This window comes from Corvus brachyrhynchos, unplaced genomic scaffold (assembly GCF_000691975.1).
Source record: "Corvus brachyrhynchos isolate BGI_N302 unplaced genomic scaffold, ASM69197v1 scaffold33, whole genome shotgun sequence".
In the NCBI taxonomy this organism is placed as follows: Eukaryota; Metazoa; Chordata; class Aves; order Passeriformes; family Corvidae; genus Corvus; species Corvus brachyrhynchos.
The window spans coordinates 1,021,858-1,044,534 of record NW_008237254.1 but is presented as its reverse complement, the minus strand read 5'-3'; the positions used below and the strand labels follow the sequence as shown (position 1 = coordinate 1,044,534).

Genomic DNA, 22,677 nt, shown 5'->3' with positions numbered 1-22,677 from the left:
ATTATAAGAAATGGAATTCCTTATCCCCTAACAAAAGCAAAACTTTATTTTAAAAAAGTGCAAATACATTGATTTTCTCAAATCAGAGTGAATTAATGTGGCCCACCCTGTTTATCTGATTTCACTTATCAGGTAATTATGACAAAACAAGTTAATATTGAAAATTTAAAAATAATGTGAAAAATACACTAGATCTTAAAGAGGATATAGGCATTTTCTATGAAAAGTGTCTCAAAGCTAATCAAACATTTATGATACTGCTTAACAAATCATGGGAATATGTTTTTTTCTTTTTTTTTACCTTAAATTAGATGAACAGTTGTCACCCACTTGTAAATGTCAGCAAAGTGTAGGAAGCCTTGAAAATAAAGCACATGAGGCCCTGTCTCACTTCACAGAGCCACTGGATGTAAAGGGTGCTGAAGAAGATGGAAAAGATCATGAAAACAAGAATCAGAGTAGCTCAGATGCTTCTGAAGATAGAGACCTTGAAAATGTATCAGACAGTGAAAAAGAAGGGAAGAAGGAAAAGAACTGCCCTCCTAAAATGTTGTCACCTCAGCAAGATGAAATCCTAGCTACAGTAACTTTTGGTGAGTTAGAGGGCTCATTCAAAGGAAAAATTACACTGTGTGGCAAGCCAGACTTTTCAGAGTCCATTAGCTTGACCACTGGAAAAATTTCTGCAGAAGTAAAATACGGCTCTTTTAATATGAGAGTAGAAGTTAGGAATATTTCTTTCTTTGATTCTGAAACAAAAGTTGTGGATGAAAAAAGGAAAGGTTCAAAGAACAAAAAACACTGTCATGAAGGACAGTGCCAGAAAAGTCAGTGTTCAAAATGTTCAAAGTACCAGTGTCCTTCAACTGACCACTCAGCAGAACACAAAGGGAAATATAAAGGATCCTCTAAACGAAAAGTTCAAACTGCCATCAATGAAAGTGCCTCCCTGGAAATTGAAGCAAAAGACATTCAAGTGGAATGTATCAGCAGAAAGAAGACTCTAAAGGTTAACATCAAAGCTGTTGAGCCGGCACAGAGCAAACCATGTAACAGGGAACATGAAGATACATATTGGAGTGAAACAGATTATTCTGTAACAGAGGCACTGTGTAACACAGATTGCGAGTCATCATTTAGCTTTCATGAAAAAGCAGATTATACATTCCCAGATGGATATACACTTCTCCCTCCACCTAAAGAATTTGCTGACTGTGACGAAATGCACCTGGATACAATTGCAGAAGGCATACCTTCGTACCCTGTTAATAGCAAAAAGGAATCTGACAGTCTCACTACAGCCTTGAGTATTTGGGGGGAAGAGAATTATTTCTGTAAACTTAACACAGAGGACTATGAAGACCACACCAATGAAAAGGAAGATTTTTCAAAGGATAAAGTATTTTTCTCAAAAATAAATAATACTAATTGTCTTGTAGCTATTAATACCTTGCATAACCCAAACAATGGGAAGGAATGTGTTAGTAAAAGCAGTGTAATAGGTGCAGAAAGAAATAACTGTGACATACACAGAGACACAGGGCCAAAAACAGCAAGAAGAAAATCTTTCCCAGATACTACCCTGGATGTACTATCACCAGTTCACCCTAGAAGGGATTCTGGCTTTTATTCACTGCCATCCTTAAAAGTATTGCTTAAGGAGACCAAAGCAGGAGATGTCCGTAACAGGAACTCGCATATTCCTACCGAATATAAGGAACTTTGTAAGTGTCCTGACTTGACCTCCTCTCTGACAGAGCTTTGCAAGTATCCCGACTTGACCTCCTCACTGAGAAATTTGAGAAGTCTTAAGTCTTCATATCAGTACGCTTTCACATCATTTGATCATAATATTACCATTTATCCATCTGAAGATGTCTGTCTAGATGGCACTTGTTTACTGAATGACTGTGCAGACTTTGTGGGGCAAGGTGAAGAAACAGAAGAAACATTAATGGAGAATCTTCATTCCAGTGGTGCTGTACATGACAAAACAGACAACAGCCACAAAGAGCCTCTTGGAAACCTAGCCATGTGGGAAGAAGACTCTGAGTCTACTGAAGCTTTAGATAAAGAGAAATCAGAGTACAACCCTATAGAAAAGCATGTTGAATGGCAGAAAAAAGCTCACCTGGTACAAGTGTCTCCACTTTCTACAAGCCCTTCAGGTGAATTCATTAATGACAAAGAAAGTACTAATTATGCATCTACAGAAAGCATCCCAAAACAATGTTCCGTTTTACAGTTAAATGTTCACCCACCTTATGCAGAGTCTGAGGTAACACATAAAAGAAGAGGGTCAGTACTGACTGACTCTCCAGTGATAACTGGAGAAGTAGAAGAAAGACTTGTCCAAGGTGACCCTACATTGATGCCTGAATGTTTTGGCTCTGCATTAAGGAAAGAACCTAACCTTACCAGCAGTATACAAGAAAAATCCTTGCTGTCATCCTTGCTGTTAGATCCCAAGGAGCATCACATGAATAAAGAATTGGAAAGCCTTTCTGAGGTACAGGACTTACCTGGGGATGTCCTTGTTAAATCTGATTGCCATAATAATTCAGCCCAGGCTTCCAAATTATCTACCCCTTCAGTTTGCACAGAAAAGAATTTCACAGAACATTCAAACATCAAGCAAAGACTGGAGAACTTTTGCAGTAAACAGTCAACTGATGACAGTTTAAGGAGAGAGCCTGGAGCAAATCAACTACCTCTGTTAGTCAAGTCCAACTTTGAAGAAATTGAGTCAAATTTTAAAATAAAAGAAGATTATTATGAGAATGCAGATGTCTCCTCATCATCAGTAAAACAGATTAATCAGAAAGGTAGGTGCTACAAGACTTTTCAAGTTAGTATCACTTACACACCTTTTGTGTAGGCGCTTTTGTGACATCTGTTTTCTTAGAAAATAAATGTGTATTAAAGGTTTACAATGATATTGTTATGGTATGGTATGTTTGGCCATGGGGTTAAAAAATGCAGTTATTCTACTGAGGATTCTAGTAACCATCTTAAAAAGACAAGAAACCTAAATTAAAAAAAAAAAAAATGCAGCTTTGATCAAGAAGCAGTTTTCTACACTAAATCACCCACCCATCCTGTACATCTAGTGAGAGAAGCAAATACCATTGCAGGAAATAATAGTAAAAGCAGTTGCCATGTGATATGAACTCAGAGCACAAGTCAATGTTTAAAACCACAGAAATCTGGCTTTCAAATCCATGTGACTTATATGAATATTGTAGTCTAAGTACATCTCAGTCTTAATTGTGGCTGAACATTTTCATGGAATGACCATAAGGGATCCTTTAACCTGCTTTTCTCCTCTCTTTTACATATTTGAGAGAACTGCATATGAAAAAGGCTTACTTTTACTAGCTAATATTTTACAAAATTTCTTGTCTTCCTTTATATAATCCATCTACCTATATCCATAACTGGTCATTTAAAATGCGTGTTTTGAACTATAAAAATGTTAAGCCATCCTGGGACATTGCACGCTACAATGTGAGCCTTTTACATATGAGTATCTACACGCAATATGTGTGTGTGTGTGTGGTGTTGAAGTATCACTCCAAACACTAAGTTTATTTTTTTTAACATTAATCAGGCTATATGCAAATATATCTCAGATTTATCTCTCCAGAAGACAATGTTTCCAGCAGATTTGGAGGTTAAGAGGTTTATACTGTTGAAAAATATACATTTTCCTATGGAAAATGTCTTATATAATCCTAGTTAAAAGCATCTGAAAGTTTTTTAAAAATCTTTTAATTCACCATACCTGCAAAAAAGACTGGTATGACCTCCATGGCTGTCTTGTTTGGCATTGATAACGGAAATTTAAAAAATACCTAAAGTCTACATCACTATATAGATATACTACATAGATACATATTGCTATATAGATCAATATCGCAATACCATTATCTCAGTATCAATATATAAAATAAATAGAGAATTTATGAAATGGAAATCTCGATGGAACAAGGTATAGAATTAAGATACTAAAGGAAAACTGCATGCCAAAATCCTTGACTTCTCAGACATTAGACCTAAGTGGTTAAGGACCCAGCACAGAAGTGAGGTGTAGCTATTTCTTTCATTTTTATTTTATTTTCTCTTCTTTTATTCTCTCTTCCCTTTTGCCCTTTGCTAAGAATTATCTACTTGTGTTTTTTCTCATACCTATCATCTCACTTTGGCCCTCTTTTGGTCCAGGGTCATATTTTGACTTTGCTTTACTCCGCAATGCTGTGGAGGTCCTACCTTAAATGAATAAATGTGTACGTCTAGGAAGCAGTAAAAGAGTTTGAAGTTTTACAACTCATTAACATGAATTAAAATCCACTTTTAGTTCAAGAATACCAACCTACTTTGCCAAGACATTAGGCAATGTGGGACTTTCTGAGCTTAGTAATCCAGTGACACTGGAAAGCAAATGTGGCATTTTTCAGCAAAGAGTGAGAACATCTAGAACAGAGGAGAAGAAGAGATGCCACTGTGATAAACAGGATGGGGGAAAGGCAATCTAGAAGTCTCTTGGTGTTCTGGGGACTTCATGATTATCAAAGAGGAAAAGACCCATGCAAACAGCAGTACAAGGGCACTGCAAGAGATAGGTTTCGTAACTCTCAGCAATGGTCTGGAATAGTGTCCTGGAATGGCCTGGCTCAGTTACATATGTCAGTGATGAAGATCTGGCTGAAGCCAGAAAGAGACTGTACAGCCATAAGTGCACCTACACAGTCCTCCAGGGCAAAATCTGTTTTCCAATTGTTGTTTTACATGAAATAATAATACAACAAGTTTATTCTGTTTTAACTAGAAAGAAATCTAAACCAGAAAAATCTTCATGCATGTCTTGCAAGATTATTAGTATTCAAATAGGAGTTTTTTATATCTACCTATACTGACCACTTCGAAAATGTATGAGCACGTTAAATAAGATCCATGAGCAATTTACAAGTTTCTGCATTAAAATAGTGATGTACAAATGGCTATGTAGGTATTTAACTAAAGGCACTTGTACTTCCCTCTGCATAAAGGCCTCAATTAGTCCAAAACATATACTTTCTGAATATTTTCATTATTATTTGGTATTTTCATTTATATGTTGGTTAGATTATTCTTGTATTTAGAATGTGGAAATATTAAACAGCAAAAATACTTACATAAGTTGTGTCACATATTACTCACAAACAACATCTGGTTATAACTTAGACTTGAAATCAGAAATGAATAAAACCAGAAAGTTACCTTTGAAGAAAGACACCAGAGCGAGTGACAGCTCCCAGGAAGATGCAATAGACCAGTGGGCCAGAAGACGGAAACAGTTCAAAGATAGCAAAAAATGCAGTTCTACTGGAGGAAGCTCCATAAACAGCACAATCACTGAGGGTTCAAGTGAGTACATTAGTCTTACACTTGTGATCTTTCCCCTTTGTGTGATTGACATTACGACAGGGTTTTCAGCTAAGGAAATTGATCTCCAGTTCATTGAGTGTCTGTGTTAGTCATTATCATGACTAATATGAGACATCCTCTCTCCTTGGTTAAGCAATCAATCTGACTAAAAAAAAGTTTATTCTACCTTGCATGTTCCTGGTAGAACATGTTCAAATAATATGTTTAAATATTAAGACAAACTCTAGGCACAAACATGTAATCATGTGGCAACAGGTTTGAGGTTATAACAAAAATCATAATCCTGATATCTACTTATGTCAAAGCCATGCTGAGCTGGGAGTCTTTCTCTACTCACAAAGGTGCTCCAACTTTAATCCAGGCTTGTTGCCTAGAATGTCGTTCACTGTGACCCGTAACTGTCTCTTTAAGAAATTTGTCACCTTGCCACATGCAAATTCATCAGCTTAACTGCATGGGAAGGAATTTTTAAGATGAACTATTTAGTGAATTTACATTTCATGCAGATGGAGCCACCAAGCAAGGATTGCACAGTCTAGGGGGAACATACATGGTACTTCTTACTTGACGCTACCTCGCCTCCTGTTTTGCTACTTTAGTAATAAAAGAAATCCTTTGTAGAGATGAAGAAATGTGCACTTCCCTGTGGAAATATTTTGTGCTACAATGACTACTTTTGGTACAGGAAGTTTAATTTGTAGATATATAACCTCCTCTTTGAAGAAGGGAAAATACAAACCTGTAGAAGACTCTGAACTCTAGGATTTCAGCACAGGTCCAACAGATGATAAACTAATATGTTCCATGCCTGTAACAAAGAGGTAAATCCTACATCAAACAGAGCCTCAATTCACTGCCTAAACACAGATTTCAGTTGCCAGCTGGGATACCAAGAGGGACCTGAGATATGTGAACCAGCAGGGAACCCAAGCCTTCTTGAAGTAGTAATTGAACAGCAAGCAGGATACCATAAGGCATCTAATATGGTACGGGGCACCTATATTCAGGTAGGTGAGCCAATCCCTAAGGTTTTAATACCTGTTAACAAAGGAGCAGGAATTTTATTTCACATGGAAATAAAAAAGCTGTTTATTGGTAGCAGTCTTCATTGTTCACCCCTAAAACAAATTCTAGGTCATGGTAATAAGATTAGAAAGTTATCTTGTCAAACCACCTGAGCTCAAAAAAACCTACCAGAAGTTACACACATCAGAGTAAACTGTTCCTTGATTTCAACAGTAATGTCTCTTGAATATAAAGCTGGACCATAGATTTTACTAAGTCAGGCATATGTTGGTTTCATAGAGAAGGCATATATATATTTTTAAGAAAACAAGTCAAAAAAGAACAAGTTGCAAGAGCTAGAATTGCTTTCCTTGAGACAAAGCTTTGGGTAGCACGTGGCATAAACCCAAAGTGGTCTCCAGAACAGGTGACTGCGCAGACAATTCTGTCACAGATTTTCACATCTAGTAATTTTAGATAGTATGCCACAGGCCTGAGACTTCTGTCCCTTTTTGTTTGGTAGCTAGACTGTTCCCTCTTGTTCACAGACTTGAGACAACTCTGACTGACATATGGAAGCAGCAGCTCCTAACATTCTTACGTCCAGCATCTGGGAAGAATTTCAGTGCACTTGTTTGTGACATGCCTGTTTGACATCTGTTCCAAAAACTCAAGGAGAGAAGAAATGTTTTGGCATAATTCCATACTGTCAGCATGGCAGCATCTATAGTTTTGCCTATTTGTTACATTTTAACCTACTCTAACTCTACTACAATTATAAAAATACAGCATTAAACTGGCAAAATACTGTACTTTACTGAGTTGTTTGGTGCTAGTCTAGGTTTTCTTAATTTACGCATTCATGGTAGCAAGGTAAAAGGAGCTTTAAACATATCAGCATAGTAATATTTATTTATTTGTCTATTTACTAGTAGCTTTTTATGTAATTAAGTACGTCATTTCATACTTTCTGCATAGTAAGGGAGAAGACAGTGGATGTGGAATATTTGTCTAGACAGACACAATTGACCACATTTTCTAAGTGACAAAGAACTGCCACTTAGACATATTCAGGAAGTGACTTCCCAAACAAATATAACCTTAAATAAAGGTCAATTTTTATCTTCTCTGTTTTTAAACTGGGAATTGTTTTACATCAAACACAGGATAAACAATGCAAACAGATCCTTCCTCCAGCTGCATTAAATCTAGCTGCATTACCAGGCATTTCATACTGAAAGGAACATGATGGTTTTTTCCTCTCAAAAAATTTATATTTCCGGTCTATCTGTTAGCACAACATCTGATGATATATATTTATATATGACTTTCACCATCCAGTCTTAGCTTTGAAGTTGCAGCTCCTGGTCTACTTGGGATGTTGTCAGACTATTACACAGGCTTTTTCTTTACATTCAACTTGCTGTTTATAACCTGTCGCAGCCAGCTGCCTGACATCCTATTGCCTTAAGCGTCTCAACGTTAGCAGAGAACTAGAGTTCTCCATCTCCATGTGAACTCATTGCAAGACATTGTGAGTGTAAATTACTATAAAAGATGAATCTGAAAATCCTCAGGATAACACATCATACAAATATTCAACAGCCTATGAGGGAACTAGCCAAAAGTTCTATGTTAAAAGGAAAAAAACATCTTATTTACAACAAACTTACTTCCTTACCTCCTTTTTAACAAAACTTCACATGTCTGGAAGAGATAAGACTAAGCAAACAGCAAATACGGTCATCAATGCCCCTGTCACAGAAGATACTTTTCGTCTTCTCTTTTGTCTTCTGATACGCACTGAACTCATACCAAATTTCTAGAAGATTTGTTTGATTTCCTAATCAGATGGGTCATATAAGATAGCTTAAGAGCTAGGTACAGCCAGATGTATCTTAAAGAGGTGCAGCTCCTGTTTTGACCATTTGCATTAAGACTTCACTTCTTACTCAAGCTGAACGTGCATTAGCCTCCAGTATTGTGATCTTATATTTGGAAATCCTTGCAGACTTCTCCTTTAACAGCAACAAAATTGAGAACTCAGTACAAACATTACAAAGAGCTCATTAAGCTTGTGGTGATTCTTCCATGCTGACTGGATGAGGTCTCTTATTCTTCATGCATTTTCCCTATTGACATAACTTTTACTTGCTTTATCGTCATGACAGTAAATTCAGAGGATGCTCGATCAGTAGATCTGGGACTATATTCTGAAAATGAGGACAGAGGTTTTTATACAGAAAACTTTCATTCTGCTTCCTGGGTTTTCAGAGGAGATGATGTCTCTCCAGATAACAGCCCTAGATGTCTCAGCAAAAGACCTAGACCAGTGGCAAGTAAGTTGGCTAGAGCAACAGGTAATAAATGTCATAAAAATTTATTAATTTTGGGCACTCTGAGGATTTCAAGGGATTGACATTTTGGAGAAGGTGCTGGTCCCTTATGCTTAAGACAGGAAAAGGAGCAACCCAAGAATCAAAAAGATTATTTAAAAAATACATAAGTAGTTCTTATTTAGCTATTGTCTTGCAAAATACCATCATTACTTGGTAAAATTTTAACTGGTAAAAGGTTATAACTAAACCTCATGAGATAATGGTAGAGGAAATGTAATTCCATGACTTCTTCAAGCATGGCAAAATCACACTGAGATATTTATAAAGTATTACAATGGACATAAAATCTGTTTTACATCAAACTTTCAGACATAGTCAATCCAGAAAGAAAACAGTCATTTGCTATGAGTATGAAGGATTATTCTATTTGTAGTTTAAATCTGTGCAAACAGATATAGTGAACAACTTTTTCTGGGGGATGGGAGGTTTTCCTCCACTTTGCAGTTCAAAGAAACACATGAAAGTTCAAAGAACTAAGACAGGCCAAAACACCCCTGTGTTTTATTTATTTATTTATTTATTTATTACTTTCCAGTAAATTGTTCTTTGTTGGAGCTCATAAATCATTCAGAATATGAGAGAAGACAAATGTGCTCTATAAGTCTTGTGATATGAAAAATTTCCCTTAACATACATGAGAATATTCTGGAAAACCATTTTGGTTGCTTGTTCTCCCAGGGGAGAGCTCAGAACTTCCGCAAGATAGTTAGTCAGTATTGAAGTATCTGTTTTGTACAGAAAACATCAATTGGCCTGCTGGTAAAGTAACCTTTAAAGCAATTTCTGTCTTCCAAATAATACACAATTTGAAAAAAAACCAGTTGTCATAAATTGCTGTTAAATTGGCCTCCATTAAGAAAAAACACAGTAAGACAGTCAAATGATGAAAAACAGACACTCCAAGAAATCCAATTTACACTGAAATCCTTCATACACATAAGATTTGCTAAAGAACCAGGCTCTTTAAGTCACAATAATAATACCTATTAGACCCTGAGAAAAAGATGGAAGTTTACAATTAGACCCTGATATTCCTTTTTACTGAGGCTTATCCCGTTAAGTGTTAAATTCTGCTGAGTTGAAAGGGTTTTCAGCCCCCCTTGGCAGAAGATGCCACTGTGGTTGGGGAGGTTGGACTACAGGATTGGAAGGCAGTGTGAGTGTGGAGTGGAAGGAAAAGCAAAAGGAGAAGAAACAACTATCCAAAAGATAGATACCTTATGAAATATAAAAAGAATGAAACAGATTTACAAGAAACAGATTTAAACCCATTTGGTAAATTAGAGTGTATTTTGTATTTGCAGCATAGAGGTCTGACACAGAGAGCATGAGTGTTTTTCTCTCCCAGAACACAATCAGTAGAGTGGAATACCTGAATATTTCAGCTCTTCATTACAAAGTCCAGGCACTTAATTCAAAATGCTGTTTGCCTGTGCCCTAACATGAATGATATTTGGTCGGTCACAGTGTGAGTGGTGTCACTGTCTGAGGCAGCAGTAAACAGCCAGGAGTGATACTGAAAGCACCCCAACCACTAGCAGAATAAGTAACATTCAGTGCCTACAAAAAGTTTTAAAAACAGGCTGCTGCTTATTAAATTGAATGTGTAGAGAAAAAGGGTATCTTTCTTCCTATTTCCAGTTCGAGAAAGAACTGTGAAGATTGCTAAAGGAACTGGCAATTACCCTTGGGGTTTCAGGATCCAGTTCTCAAAGCCTATCCTTGTGACTGAAGTTGATACAAGTAAGTTGTGTTTCTACTAGTTAATTTCTCCTGTGAAAATATATTAAAAAAATATATTATCCGATATAATGATATTATATGTATCTACATGATATGAGCTACGTAGTATAGAACATCTGCTTTATATTAATTTATAATATACATGTACACAATAATTTCCATACTTAGTGGGTGCACAGTGTTTAATAGCTCATGAACTGCTCATGAACAACTGTCTTAGAGCCCCACTATCCCTAGGGGTAAATCAGACTCCACTGCCTTCTTGCATGTTACTTCATACCGTGTGCACATGCCTGCATTCAGCCCCACTCCAGATGTAAAGTCTAAAACTTTTGTGGGCTGCCATCCATGAGTGACAATAGGCCTTTAAAAATGAAAAGGAAGATGCAGTGATCCTTCTAATATTTCCATAAATCTTATTGACTGGGTACACTTCTGCCTGGATCCATTGAGGCATCTGTCAGTCTTGACAGGTGGGCTGTTAACTTCCTCAGGGATTTATGATGATTGTAAGGAGCCCCAAAAAAACTCCAAAATGCAAGTGAGTGAGAAAAAAAATGGCAGATGATGTTCAACAAAGATGAAATGTAAGATACTGCTTCCAGGGAAGAATGAGCTTCTTACTGTGCCTTAAATAATAGCGTTGGCACTTTCGGTCAGGAATGAGATCTTGCAAGTCACCACTTAAAGCTCTCTGAATTCGTTGGCTCTGTGCATAATGTCAAGCTTAGAAATCTGGCTAAAAGCTGACTCAGTCAGTAATTGCAGAGAGAATGAGATGCAGGCAGTCAGTGTCATTTTACTGCTGCCTAAGACCTTGGCTCATCCAAATCTAGAGCGTTGCTTGCTGTACTGCTCTGCATCTCAGGGCAGGAACAGCAGAATTAGAGAAGGAGCAGAAGGTACTGGAGACTGTGATAGATTCTTACTAAAAAAGCAGATACTATGCAAAACATCCCATAGAAAGAAGGCTAGAGCATGCCTTCTGGCAAGGCATCTGAGAATAGCTGTCACCATTACAAGCCTTATGTATGAGGTTGTCTATCATCTTGACAACACTGGGAAAGCTTGTGAATTCAGAGGCCTGTGAGTTCATAAGTTCTTTACTTAAGTACAAATACAATCATTGGTCATGCATACAGCAGTAACTCTAACACTTACCGATTTATCCCTACTAGTTAAAATGAAATATAGCTACTCACATTTTATATTACTCTTTTGTTTATTTGTATCCTGTTTTCAAAATGCAGTTGCTTTAGAACAGTGACAACATTTAAAAAAATAGTTTTTTTCAGACAAACTTGTAGAATTATGTTTTCTCAAAATGTAACTCATTTCATTAGGAAGAAATTCTTCCCTGTGAGGGTGGTGAGGTATTGGCACAGGTTGCCCAGAGAGGCTGTGGATGCCCCATCCCTTCAAAAGTTCAAGGCAGGGTTAGATGGGACTTTGAGAAACCTAGTCTAGTAGCAGGGGATTGAACTAGATGATCTTTATGGTCCCTTCCAGCTGAAACCATTCTATGATTCTTTAATGAATATTTTAATAGTATTTTACAGACCACTTATGGTCATAAAGTCTTGAGCATTCATATAGAATGCTCAAGGCCAGCACAACCCAAAACATTCTGACATTTGCAAATTTCCAAATAATTTTTAATATACATAAGAGTGGACCAGCGTTTTATTTTGCTTGTTTATTGTCAAGCTTTTACTAATCTTATCCCTACAATTTCTAAGCATTATCAGAAATACACTGAAGGGTCACACTTACTGCATCATGGGGTACAAAATCTTTAAAAGCATACATTAATGAAGGCACGCTGAGCCAGGGGGAAGCCCTGGAGGTCTGGCTGCACCCTCACCGATAGCGATTCTGCAGGTACCAAGAGCTCCTCACCCGAGGGAGCTAGTGCCAAACTAGGCTGTAAAGGCATGCAGGCAGAGGCAAAGAAGAAGGAGGCACTTCCATATGGATTTCATGAGCAGATCTATTCCACGTGAAGGATCAAGGACAAAGAGCAGGTTTAAACAAAGGGTCCAGGGATTTTATAGTAGAAGAGAACAGGGCGGAGAAAAGGGAGATAGCCAATAGGGAAGGGAGAGAGGGGAGGAGTTCACAGGGAATTAACCAATGGGGAATGGTTGTAGGAGGGGTAACAGGGAACAACCAATGGGACATCAAGTAACGCAGAACTTTCCAGAACTAATACATAATCAACTAAGGGAATAAGTATTTATGAGCTTATACATAAAACTAGGAGGGGAGACTAGAAAGCAATCAACTTGCAACAAGCAAATCAGAGAAACAAAGGATTGTGGGGACACGCCCTCACCATAGAGGTTGTCCTTAAACATCAGTGCCTGACTACCAAACTCAAATTCTGTTGTTCCCTCTGGGGTCATTGTGGCCACAGCCACTTGCACCGCAACACATTAAATGTTAAGAACATGGAATAATATTTTCCAAAAACATTCTTTCACAGTACATTAGGAATGCTTATTTATAAACAAGAAGATAAATACTGTATCTGAGAAATTTGTAACTGGGATTTAAGTAACATGTGTATTGGTGTCCATGAATAGAACATATTTATCATCTCACTAGTTTGCTTCCATTCCTGGCTGGCATGTGTCTGAGCACTGTTTTATTAGGAATTAATGTGCTATAAACAAAAGGTGATGCATTAAAAATCTGATTCAGTTCTTCCTTCACTGGGACCTTTTTTACTTACCATGTAATTTCTTCCTAAAGCCAAAAATCCTCAAAATGCTATCTCCAAATTCTATTAACCAGCAAAGAAAAATATCAGTACAGAAGGTACTCTTTTGGGGTTAAATTCAAAGTTTATCAGAATAATAAATTTTTTTTTTCTATTGACTCGACTGAGCTTTGCGTCAGATTTTTGTTTGCACTTCAGGCCAAAATTCTCAGATACTGAAATGTCTATTTGTATCTAAAAGCATTTAAATCCTAATGGCATTTTAAATGAAATTTCTCCACTGCCAGTGATTTTCTAGGGCTGCATCAGTATCCAAACACTGAAGCTTCATTTACAGATGAGTTATAGGTTGCTCAATAAAGCTTGTTCCACCTCCAACCCAACATCATGAAAGCCTTAAAACATAATCCTTGACTGGTTGAACAGATACTTGTTTTCCTAGAAAAGCATGATCATATAGACACGCTTGATATCCTAGTTCTAAATAAATTTTTGGGGGGGTTTTGTTGTTGGTGGTGGTGGTTTGGGTTTTTGTTTGCTTCTTTTTTTCTTTTTCTTTTTCTCTTTCTCTTTCTTTTTTTCTTTTTTTAAAATTCCAGATAGTGCAGCTGAAGAAGCAGGGCTACAAGTTGGGGATATTCTGATAGCAGTCAATGGAACTGATGTCACCAGCATGCCACATTCAGAAGCTGCCAATCTGGCAAGGAAAGGTAATTCCGAGATCACAATAAATTAAATGAATGGGTCAGATTTCCTGTTTAATGCTCCAGATGCGTTCAGACAAATTGGGTGATGTATGCAACAAAATCTTAATTAATAGTTTAATGCATTAGTATTTAATACAGTAGTATTGCTGAGGCCACTTTTTTATCTAGACCTTGTTTTCTGGACACATAAGAAAAACATTCCCCTAAGAGCATGTGACAGTAATGGTTTTGGCTCTCCTGTTATAAAGAAAGTGACTACGAAAGTCCTGAAAGTGATTGTAGAGGCACAAATGCCTTATTTATGCCTTATACTTCCTTGGGGAGAGACTTCACATCTTCCTTCCAGTTCTCTGTCGCCAAGACTTGAAGTCTAGTCAGGAGATCAGAGAGTTTATTTCATGAGGCATCCTTTTGCACCACCACAGAAACAGAGTCAACGATATTTGTCATGTACATTCTTCCTAGAATTGTAATGATTAAAACCCAAAGATAGCCACATTTGCATGCCAAAAATTAATTTCCTGCCATTCCCTTATTTATGCCAGATAAAGTTTTGACAAAGGCTTATGGGAAATTCAATAAATTAAAATACTTTTAGAAGACAGTGACAAATTTAACTTGGCACGCATCATGTTCTTTAATTATACAGGTGCCATTCACACTGTTATATTTAAGAGAATGTTTAGTGTTTTAGCAGAGAAATCTCTGATTACTGGTATTTTTAACTCCTCAGAGAACACCCTGTGGATTACATCTTGGGACACCAACAGCATTCCCGAAGTCAGGTGTCCCCAAAAAAGAAATCCAGCAAATGTTTTGCAGATAACATAGTCATAATCATAGTCACATTTCTCAATATGCCTTCAGGCATTACCACCTGCTGCTTAGCATTGATATAATCAGAATTTTAGGCCTTTAGGGTCAAAATCATAGATATATTGATACTGTCAGCAAATATTGTGATGTTGCATCTCATTGATGATGAAGACAACGTATTTTTTAAAATCTAGCAATCCATCATCTCTTCTGAGTGCTTGCCTTTTGCAAATGATAAGTAGATTCTTTAGCCCAGCTTAGGCTCCAACAGCCACCCTCCTCAGTGAGGGGCACAGAAAAGGTTAGAATATTCCAAGACATGGAAAATAAAGAATTCTCAAGTGCATGTGTAAGATGACTGAGACTGAAGGTGCCCGTAAGAGCATTCGTAGCAATTTTTGGTTAAACCTCAATTTATGTACACCCGTTTGAGGAAGGAAATTGAATTACTTTTCCTAACTGATAAAACACACAAGTAGCAAAGATGCTTCTCACAAAGATAGGTCACAAAAAATTATTCTAGAGGTGTCTTCAGATAGCTGGCTCCAGTACTAGTCCTCAACACAAAATCAGTTTTATTCCTGAATTTGGGTTAAAAAAAGGCCAAATATCATTTGATTTAATTTGGTTCCTTGCTGCTCTGCTCCTTGTTGCTTCTAGAAGCTATATTGGGAGGATATGGGCATGAGATAGAATACCACCTTCGTGCTCCCTTACCCTCCATGGGTATTCAGAAATATTGACACGGTTATAGTTTTGACTTATGTTTTCACATATAATATTTTATATGTTTAGGTCCTGATATCCTGACTATGATAGTGGGGTCAGACATCAGCCGTTACCCCAACACCCCCCGACCTACCTGCCGAGGATATCTGCACAAACGAACACAATCAGCAATACTGAAGGGCTGGAGAAAGAGGTGGTTTGTGCTGAAGCATAATGGTTACCTACACTATTACAAACACAAGAAGGTAAGGAGAGTGTCTGGTGAGGAATCAAACTGTGCCCAGAATTATGAAGTGCAGCAGTTTCGTACTCAAATTTAGAGATCATTGTCTTATGGTATTTACAGCAGAACATCAGCGCTACAGGGTTTCGCATGAGGTGTATAAAGGAGTCTTGTTGAGTGCTCTTCTACAGTTCTCTATCCACCTGACATTTCCAGCAGAATAGCTGGTAGTCTTGTTTCTCTGCATCTGTCATTGTACACACATGAGCCATCTAAACAGGAATATGCTGCAGAACCACTGGGTATGCAACAAAACAGTCTGGCCAGTGCTTTATTTCAGCACTAGATATTCTGGTGTCAAAACAAAACCAAGTGAAAAACTTACACTAAAAACATTCTTTTGGAGAGAAGATTTTATTTTATCATAACCTAATCTATTATCAAACTCCTGAAACATAAAAATGGATATCTAGTTATACTTTTTAAACACTTTTCAGTTTTTGATCAATTAAATATCACAGAGTGTTAGATAAATTGGAGTGAGGATTAGAAGGTGCCCCATAATCTTACATTCACTAAGATTTAATTACATTTTCACTTCTTTCTTTTACCTAGTAGGTTTCTTTTAATTCATTTGTTCCTCAACTAGCTTATTTATTGCACTGAGAAAATAAATATTTCAACCATGCAAAGTATATGCATTTCCTTTTTCTTAAAAAGAGTAAATAAATTTAAAGAACTGCATAAATATTTTATAGCAGCAGCTAACTACTGCTTATTTTCTTCCATTATCCAAGACTAGTGCCATTCAAATACTTTTTAAAATTATTTCATACCATTGTTTTGCTCTGTCTCTGGACTCCAAAGAATACACTGAAATATTGAGGCGCTATTTCAGGAGATGAAAACACAAGGATTTTCTTCACTGCCTTATGTGCTTACAGAGTACTCTGAAGAGTCATTTAGTAAGAGAGAGAGAAAGATGCTTAAATACAAATACAGTTCTTCACTACTGAGAGATCCAATGCCCAAATGAAATAAGAGGGATCTCAAGTGTACTCATTGGTACTTCGTTCTTTTGGTATGATTTCTCTCAGGACATAAAAAGAAGACTGCTCATCCCACTTTTTTTTCTAAGGGAATTACAAGTAATGTTTGTAGTTTAACACAGCTTTTATGTTATATGTCAGCTGCATGATTAAATTGGCAATGTTATGTTCCAGGCCTTTCTCATTCTGGAGGAAAAATTTCTCCACTTACTGTATCTAAGATGTTCTTTGAAACAGTTAATTGAAGGCAAGAATAATTCAGGGGGAACAAAAATTCAGGATAAGCTGTCTGTCACTATCCAGCAAACTAGCCAGAGTAATCAATTTACTCATCTTCATTCTGTTGTTAAGAACATCAACTTACATTGGTGTATTTCCAGTGACTCCAGCAAGGGCATGCCTGATTTCCAATTGTGTAAGAAGACAACTAGGCTTTTATTTAAGCCTGAAATGTAGCATATAATGTTTTTTTAGTGGAGAAGGAAAGGGTGATTCATATCTGCTTTAGTCCATATCAACAAACACAGAGAGCTAGATTTCCACATCATTGCAATCTACAACCAGAAATTATCCATCTTGAATTTTCCTCTTCCTGCCTACCTCAAAAAGAAGATCTCTAGAGCTTTTTACATTTGGCTCTCCCATGTAATTGCTGCTCTTCTAGAGTCATCTCTAACCAATCACACAGTGGTGATGTGATAGCTGTTGCAAGATATTCAGTCACTTCACATGCAAGGTTACTTTCTTTTCCCTCAAACAGATGCTGCCACTGTCCTTGACTCTACAACCCATAGAAGTAGTTAAAACATATTTTTCACCTCAGTGGTTGTAGCTGTGTTTGCCGCCTCAGAGCAGAGATATTTTTGTGTTAGAACCTTGTTTTTAGTAAATTACTGAGATCAGCAGAGATAAATGATTTGTAATTCTTTTGCCTACATGTGGCAACCATGGAGTTCCACTATATATTCTACAGGTCTGATTCCCTGTTGTCCAGAACACTGGTTCTTCTCAAACATGCTATTTCCTTATTTTTCAACATGCCCAGTTTTTCTCTTAAAGGAAAGATATGTGGAAATTATGAGGAGACAAACATGAATGTACACTTAAATCCTTCCCTAAGGTAAGTATAAGCAGACAAGTTTCTTGTGCTTGAACTTAACACATTTTTTCAGGGAAAGCTGAAAGCACATCAACATAGCCAAGCACTGATCCTTTCTTTACAGATAGCAAATTTGCTCCTCTAAAAGTACCATTTGCTGCTCAGCACAGTAAAGGGGCTGTGAAGTGACCACAAAATGTCTGTGGTGAAGACTTCTGTATAGGACAAATAAGTCTTGATCAGCTTTACATGAGACCAGTAAGATAGAAAAAGCAATCTACCTCACAGCAGCAGAGCATCACTTCAACAAGTTAAATCTCTGAGCTGTCATCAGCAAGTCACTTTTAGAACATGACAGCTAACTTGAAAACCTTAAAATATGTTGCAGCCTTCAGGATAAAAAAATACCAGTCTTGTGATTTCATCAAAGAGAAGGAATATAAATTCTGGGACCCAGGAACAAATGGGCCATTGAGGGTTCTAAAGACTGTGGAGCATGCATTCATTTATCATTGGGACATGCTTGCTAGAGTGCTAACAGTGTTCAAGGCTTAGTAGGAAAACACAAGGATTAAGAAGGCATTATAGCCAAAAACTTGTTTCCCAAAATTCCTCATTAAAAATATTCATCATGTAAGGAGTTCAGCAGATTTAATACTGGCTTTTACAAAACCACTAAAAGTTCCACTGAAAGCCAGAACTTCCTAGTTTCAGTTCATCATTGCTGTCTTGCTAAGTAAGACTGGATAAATAAAAAAACTGTGTATAACAAGCTCCTCTCTGATTTTTATCCTGCAGTGTTTCTAGGACTTATATCCAGCCTCTTTGGCATAAGTAGACCCTGGTAAAGAGGGTAGCAAGGCAAATAACTAATCTAGCACCTGAACGGAAATGAAGAAATAAGTATCATTGTAGTTGTCATCTAGGAGAAACTCTAAAGAGGCCTGTCTCCAACAGAAATAGTTAACACAGTTAACAGGAATAGTTAACACAGGAAAGTGTTATCAATTTATCTCCGTTGCAGACTTCCTTTCCAGAAGTCAGAGACTGATGAATTCTAGTCAAACCAGCTCTATCAGGTCCTCGTATTACATTTGTCATTTATTCCATTTCACTCTCCAATTCTCTCAGCTAAGAATGATGTAGAAATATAGTAGTTAGGAAAAGAGATCTAAAGAGTATGAGTTTGCTGCCAGCATTTTGTATGGACTCCAAGTAGGAAAGTCAAAAGAAAAAGCTGTAATAAGAAGGAAGTAGGAGCAATTAAATTGGAAGGAATAGTTAAACTGGAAACTATTGTCCTGACAGTAGAAAAGAGCATGTTTTAGTGATTCAGCTGTAGTGAGAGCTTGAACTGTGAATAAAGAGCAAATTGACTTTTATGTGTAGTCCCAAGTCTCAGAGAAATGGCCTTCATGATAGTTCATGTTTGTAATGTTCTGAAACATGTTATAAGAAAACTGCAATACTTACTCTTGAGAAGCACTCTTATTGTGGCAGCAGTGAAGGACAGGAATGTGCTTTTTGTCAGTCTTCATTGTAAGCATATGTAATAATGTCACTTTTAAAGAGAATTATGATTTTCATTTCTTAAGATCACGAGTTTAATTCCTTTAGGAAGCCCTTAGGCATAGTGTGAGTGACTAAGACAAAGTGTCTCAAAGCTGAGGGGAGGGCAGCGAGAACAAAGATGTGCATTTCTTATCATCCAAAACAATTAGACCCCAACCTGGTAAACAGCTATTACATCACCTAAATCATCAGATGTTAGGTCATATCCCTGTTTCCATTAGAGTAGAAGAGAGAAGGAAAAAAAAAGCTTTTAGATTATTTTCATTTCTGTGGTATATAGAGTCCAATTATTACACCAAGAAAGAAATCCCCTGCCTGCCAAGAGCAGAGCCTTCACAGCATTTCAACCTATGACAAATATTCAGTCCTTTGTTCTCTTGAAAAAGCCTGTGTGTTCATTGCTAAGCCTAATCACTTTACATAAAAGGCTTAGCTAGAAATAGATTTAGGTCTGAGCCATTGCTCATAAGGATATCACTTCTATTTGTTCTTCATTCTTGCTTGGAGCTGTATCATCATAGTCTGGAAGCTGCCACATTATATAGAGCCTGTGTATAAACTGATTTCTTTATGTTTTCTGCGGCTCCCACAGCTCCAGAATATATTTTTCAATTAACATTTAAGAACCTGCTGAATCCACTGTCTCCAATACATCCTCTGTATTATTCTATTGAGAAATGATAAATAATGCTAGCTGATGATATGCATGTTAATTTTGGCCTAAAATATTGCATACCCTGACCCCCAGAAAGTCATACACAGATATATTATTTGATCTGATTCAGGTTGTTCAAGATTTTAACTCAATCAATAGTTCTTCCTGTGAGACTTGGTCCTGCAAACTGTTCATTACTTTTTGTGCAGCAAATCACTCAACCTCAAGAAAAGAACCAACTGGAATGTGAAGATTAATCATTCCACAAGACTGTTTGATTGTACTTCATCTGACAGCCAGTACTGTTTGGTGTAGGATAATTAGGTTCTTCAAATCAGGAAGCTTTTAAATCTTTCTCCCATATTGTTTTGTTCTTCAGTATGTTTCTACTCTCTCTAGTTTAGATGTAAATTATTGAAAACAAAACAAAATTAAAAACTACGTAAATTCATCTTTACTGGCAAAAAAATGCCATACAAACAGTTCTGGAGTCTAGAGCTCCCTGTTCACTGACATATGCAAGCCCTTTCCTCAAGGGAAAAGGAAATAGATGTAAGGAAAAAAGACATAAAAAGCCTTAGTCTCTCCTCTGCCCAGCTCAAAGAAGGAGTAAATGTAAACAGGCTTTAGCTGTAATATCCTTAAATAACCAAAAAATGAGCCTACCACAAAATACAGTGATTAGAAAAAAAGACATAGGGAGAAGATGATTTTAGTGATATACTAAGCAAGCAGCACCAGACCTCAAGGAGAAGCTGGTCAGAGAAAACCAGAAAATAATAGATGGTGAAAATGCTGAGTGCCAGGGAAGATTGTGGACACATCAGCTATGATGGAGAAAGCTAGGCAAATGAGAAATAAGCAAAAAAAAAAAAAAAAGTTCCGTTTCCTGTCTCATTTAAGAGATGTGTATTTTAAGAACACTGGGGCACATCCAGGAAGATATTTTTGAAAGACAGTCAAAAATTTGGTCATGCCACTAATGACCTGAAACCTCTATTTAGATTAATTCTAGACGCCACAGAAAATGTTTACAAAATAAGTTTATAGGGATGGGCAGTAATTGTGGTCAGTCATTTCAGTATTTAAAGTGACCATTGCCTTCAGGACTATGGACAGGATCCTACTGAATAATACCTCCTTGGCACAGCACTGGCCATGCTTTGCTCTAGGAATGGGACTTTGATCTGAATACATATTTTGGTTATGCTGTCTTTGCAATGTTAAAGAAATGTATTCATGAATTTTTATTTATACTTTTGTCATTATTAGGTAGTATTTTGTTCCTACAGAAGAATTATATATGACAGAGATAATTACTTGTGCCAGTGAGAATACAATCAAGTATTTAACTATTTAATTCCCAAAGGTGCATTTTTTTCATTGAAGGCTCTATATATTTATTTTTAGGCTAAGAAAAAATTACATGGGCTAATTACAGTTCAGCTCCTGCTGACAAAATTTATTAACTCTCAACAATCAGCCAATTTTATTCTATCAGACTCCACCATCTGTGTATTTTGCAAACTGCACTAATGTTCTCCATAGGCTCCAGCATTAGCACCCTTTTTTCATTTTATTCTTGCCAAATTTGATGCAATTGTTAGAGCTCCAGTCACAGATCTTCAAAGGAAAGGGGCTAAGAATATTTTTTAAAACGCAGCTAGAGTTCACTGTCCAGATGTGTGCACCTTTAAGATGTGTATTTAAGGGGAGCTGGGCTGAGAAAGTGTGGGGATAAACTGCTTCACCTACCCATGTGCATTAAGGAGCTTAATGGCTCTTTATTACTAACCACAGGGAAAGATAATGGCAGTGCCCTTCAAAGAGCTTTGACACAATCAGGAACAAGCAAAAGGGTTTTGAATTGCTCTGTACTGAAGGTTGTCTGAATTGTGTGGGAAGGTTAACGAACACATTGATATTTACAACAACTTTGCAAAGGAACTGAAATCCAGGCTGTAAGTTATGCTCACTATTTTCAATTTTAAGTCTTTTTTGCCTGTATCTATACATATAAGGTGACGGCTTCAGCATAAACCAAACTGCGAACATTGCCATTGATTAGCAGAGACCCATGATCCTAAATTCTTCAGTGCACTTTGAAAATCCTGGTATCACTCAGCTGCACTCTCAATGTTTGGAATACCTACACATATCTACAAAGTTTTTTGCATGCAGATACGGCTTCTGATGAACTAGAAACAATTAAGAGAGCAAAAACAGCGATGCAAGTTTAGAGGATGTCATAGTTTAGCAAGCATAGTCCCGGAAGGGATGTCCTTGCTAAGGGGTGCTTACAGTTTCCTCTGGGACCTGACAGAACCTATCAGCTGGCCAGTTTGAATATGGACAATTCTCTAAGCCACTTAAAGTTGTGACCACCTCTGTGATCCACATTTAAGAATAGACAAACTCCCCCTCCAAGCTCTCTCTCGTTTCCGGCGCTGGCACAGGTGGCTGCGGGCCCCGTGTGGGGCCAGGGGGCCCAGCCAGGCCCTGCTTGGGCCCGGCCGGGGCGGGCCCCGGCC

The 22,677-nt window shown here is 37.3% G+C and overlaps 1 protein-coding gene across 4 annotated transcripts in view; it reads left to right on the top strand.

Moving 5' to 3' along the window:
- The window catches only part of LOC103613069, a 40,793-nt gene that overhangs the window by 9,207 nt on the left and 8,909 nt on the right, over window positions 1-22,677 (top strand). For 3 of the 4 annotated variants that reach the window (XM_017730517.1, XM_017730518.1, XM_017730516.1), the window contains exons 3-8: window positions 312-2,825; window positions 5,224-5,406; window positions 8,604-8,771; window positions 10,473-10,574; window positions 13,896-14,006; window positions 15,615-15,793. In XM_017730517.1, coding sequence (XP_017586006.1) covers window positions 312-2,825; window positions 5,224-5,406; window positions 8,604-8,771; window positions 10,473-10,574; window positions 13,896-14,006; window positions 15,615-15,793 — 3,257 coding nt within the window. The remainder of the gene's footprint in view (window positions 1-311; window positions 2,826-5,223; window positions 5,407-8,603; window positions 8,772-10,472; window positions 10,575-13,895; window positions 14,007-15,614; window positions 15,794-22,677) is intronic. The other variant, XM_017730519.1, reaches the window with a different exon arrangement.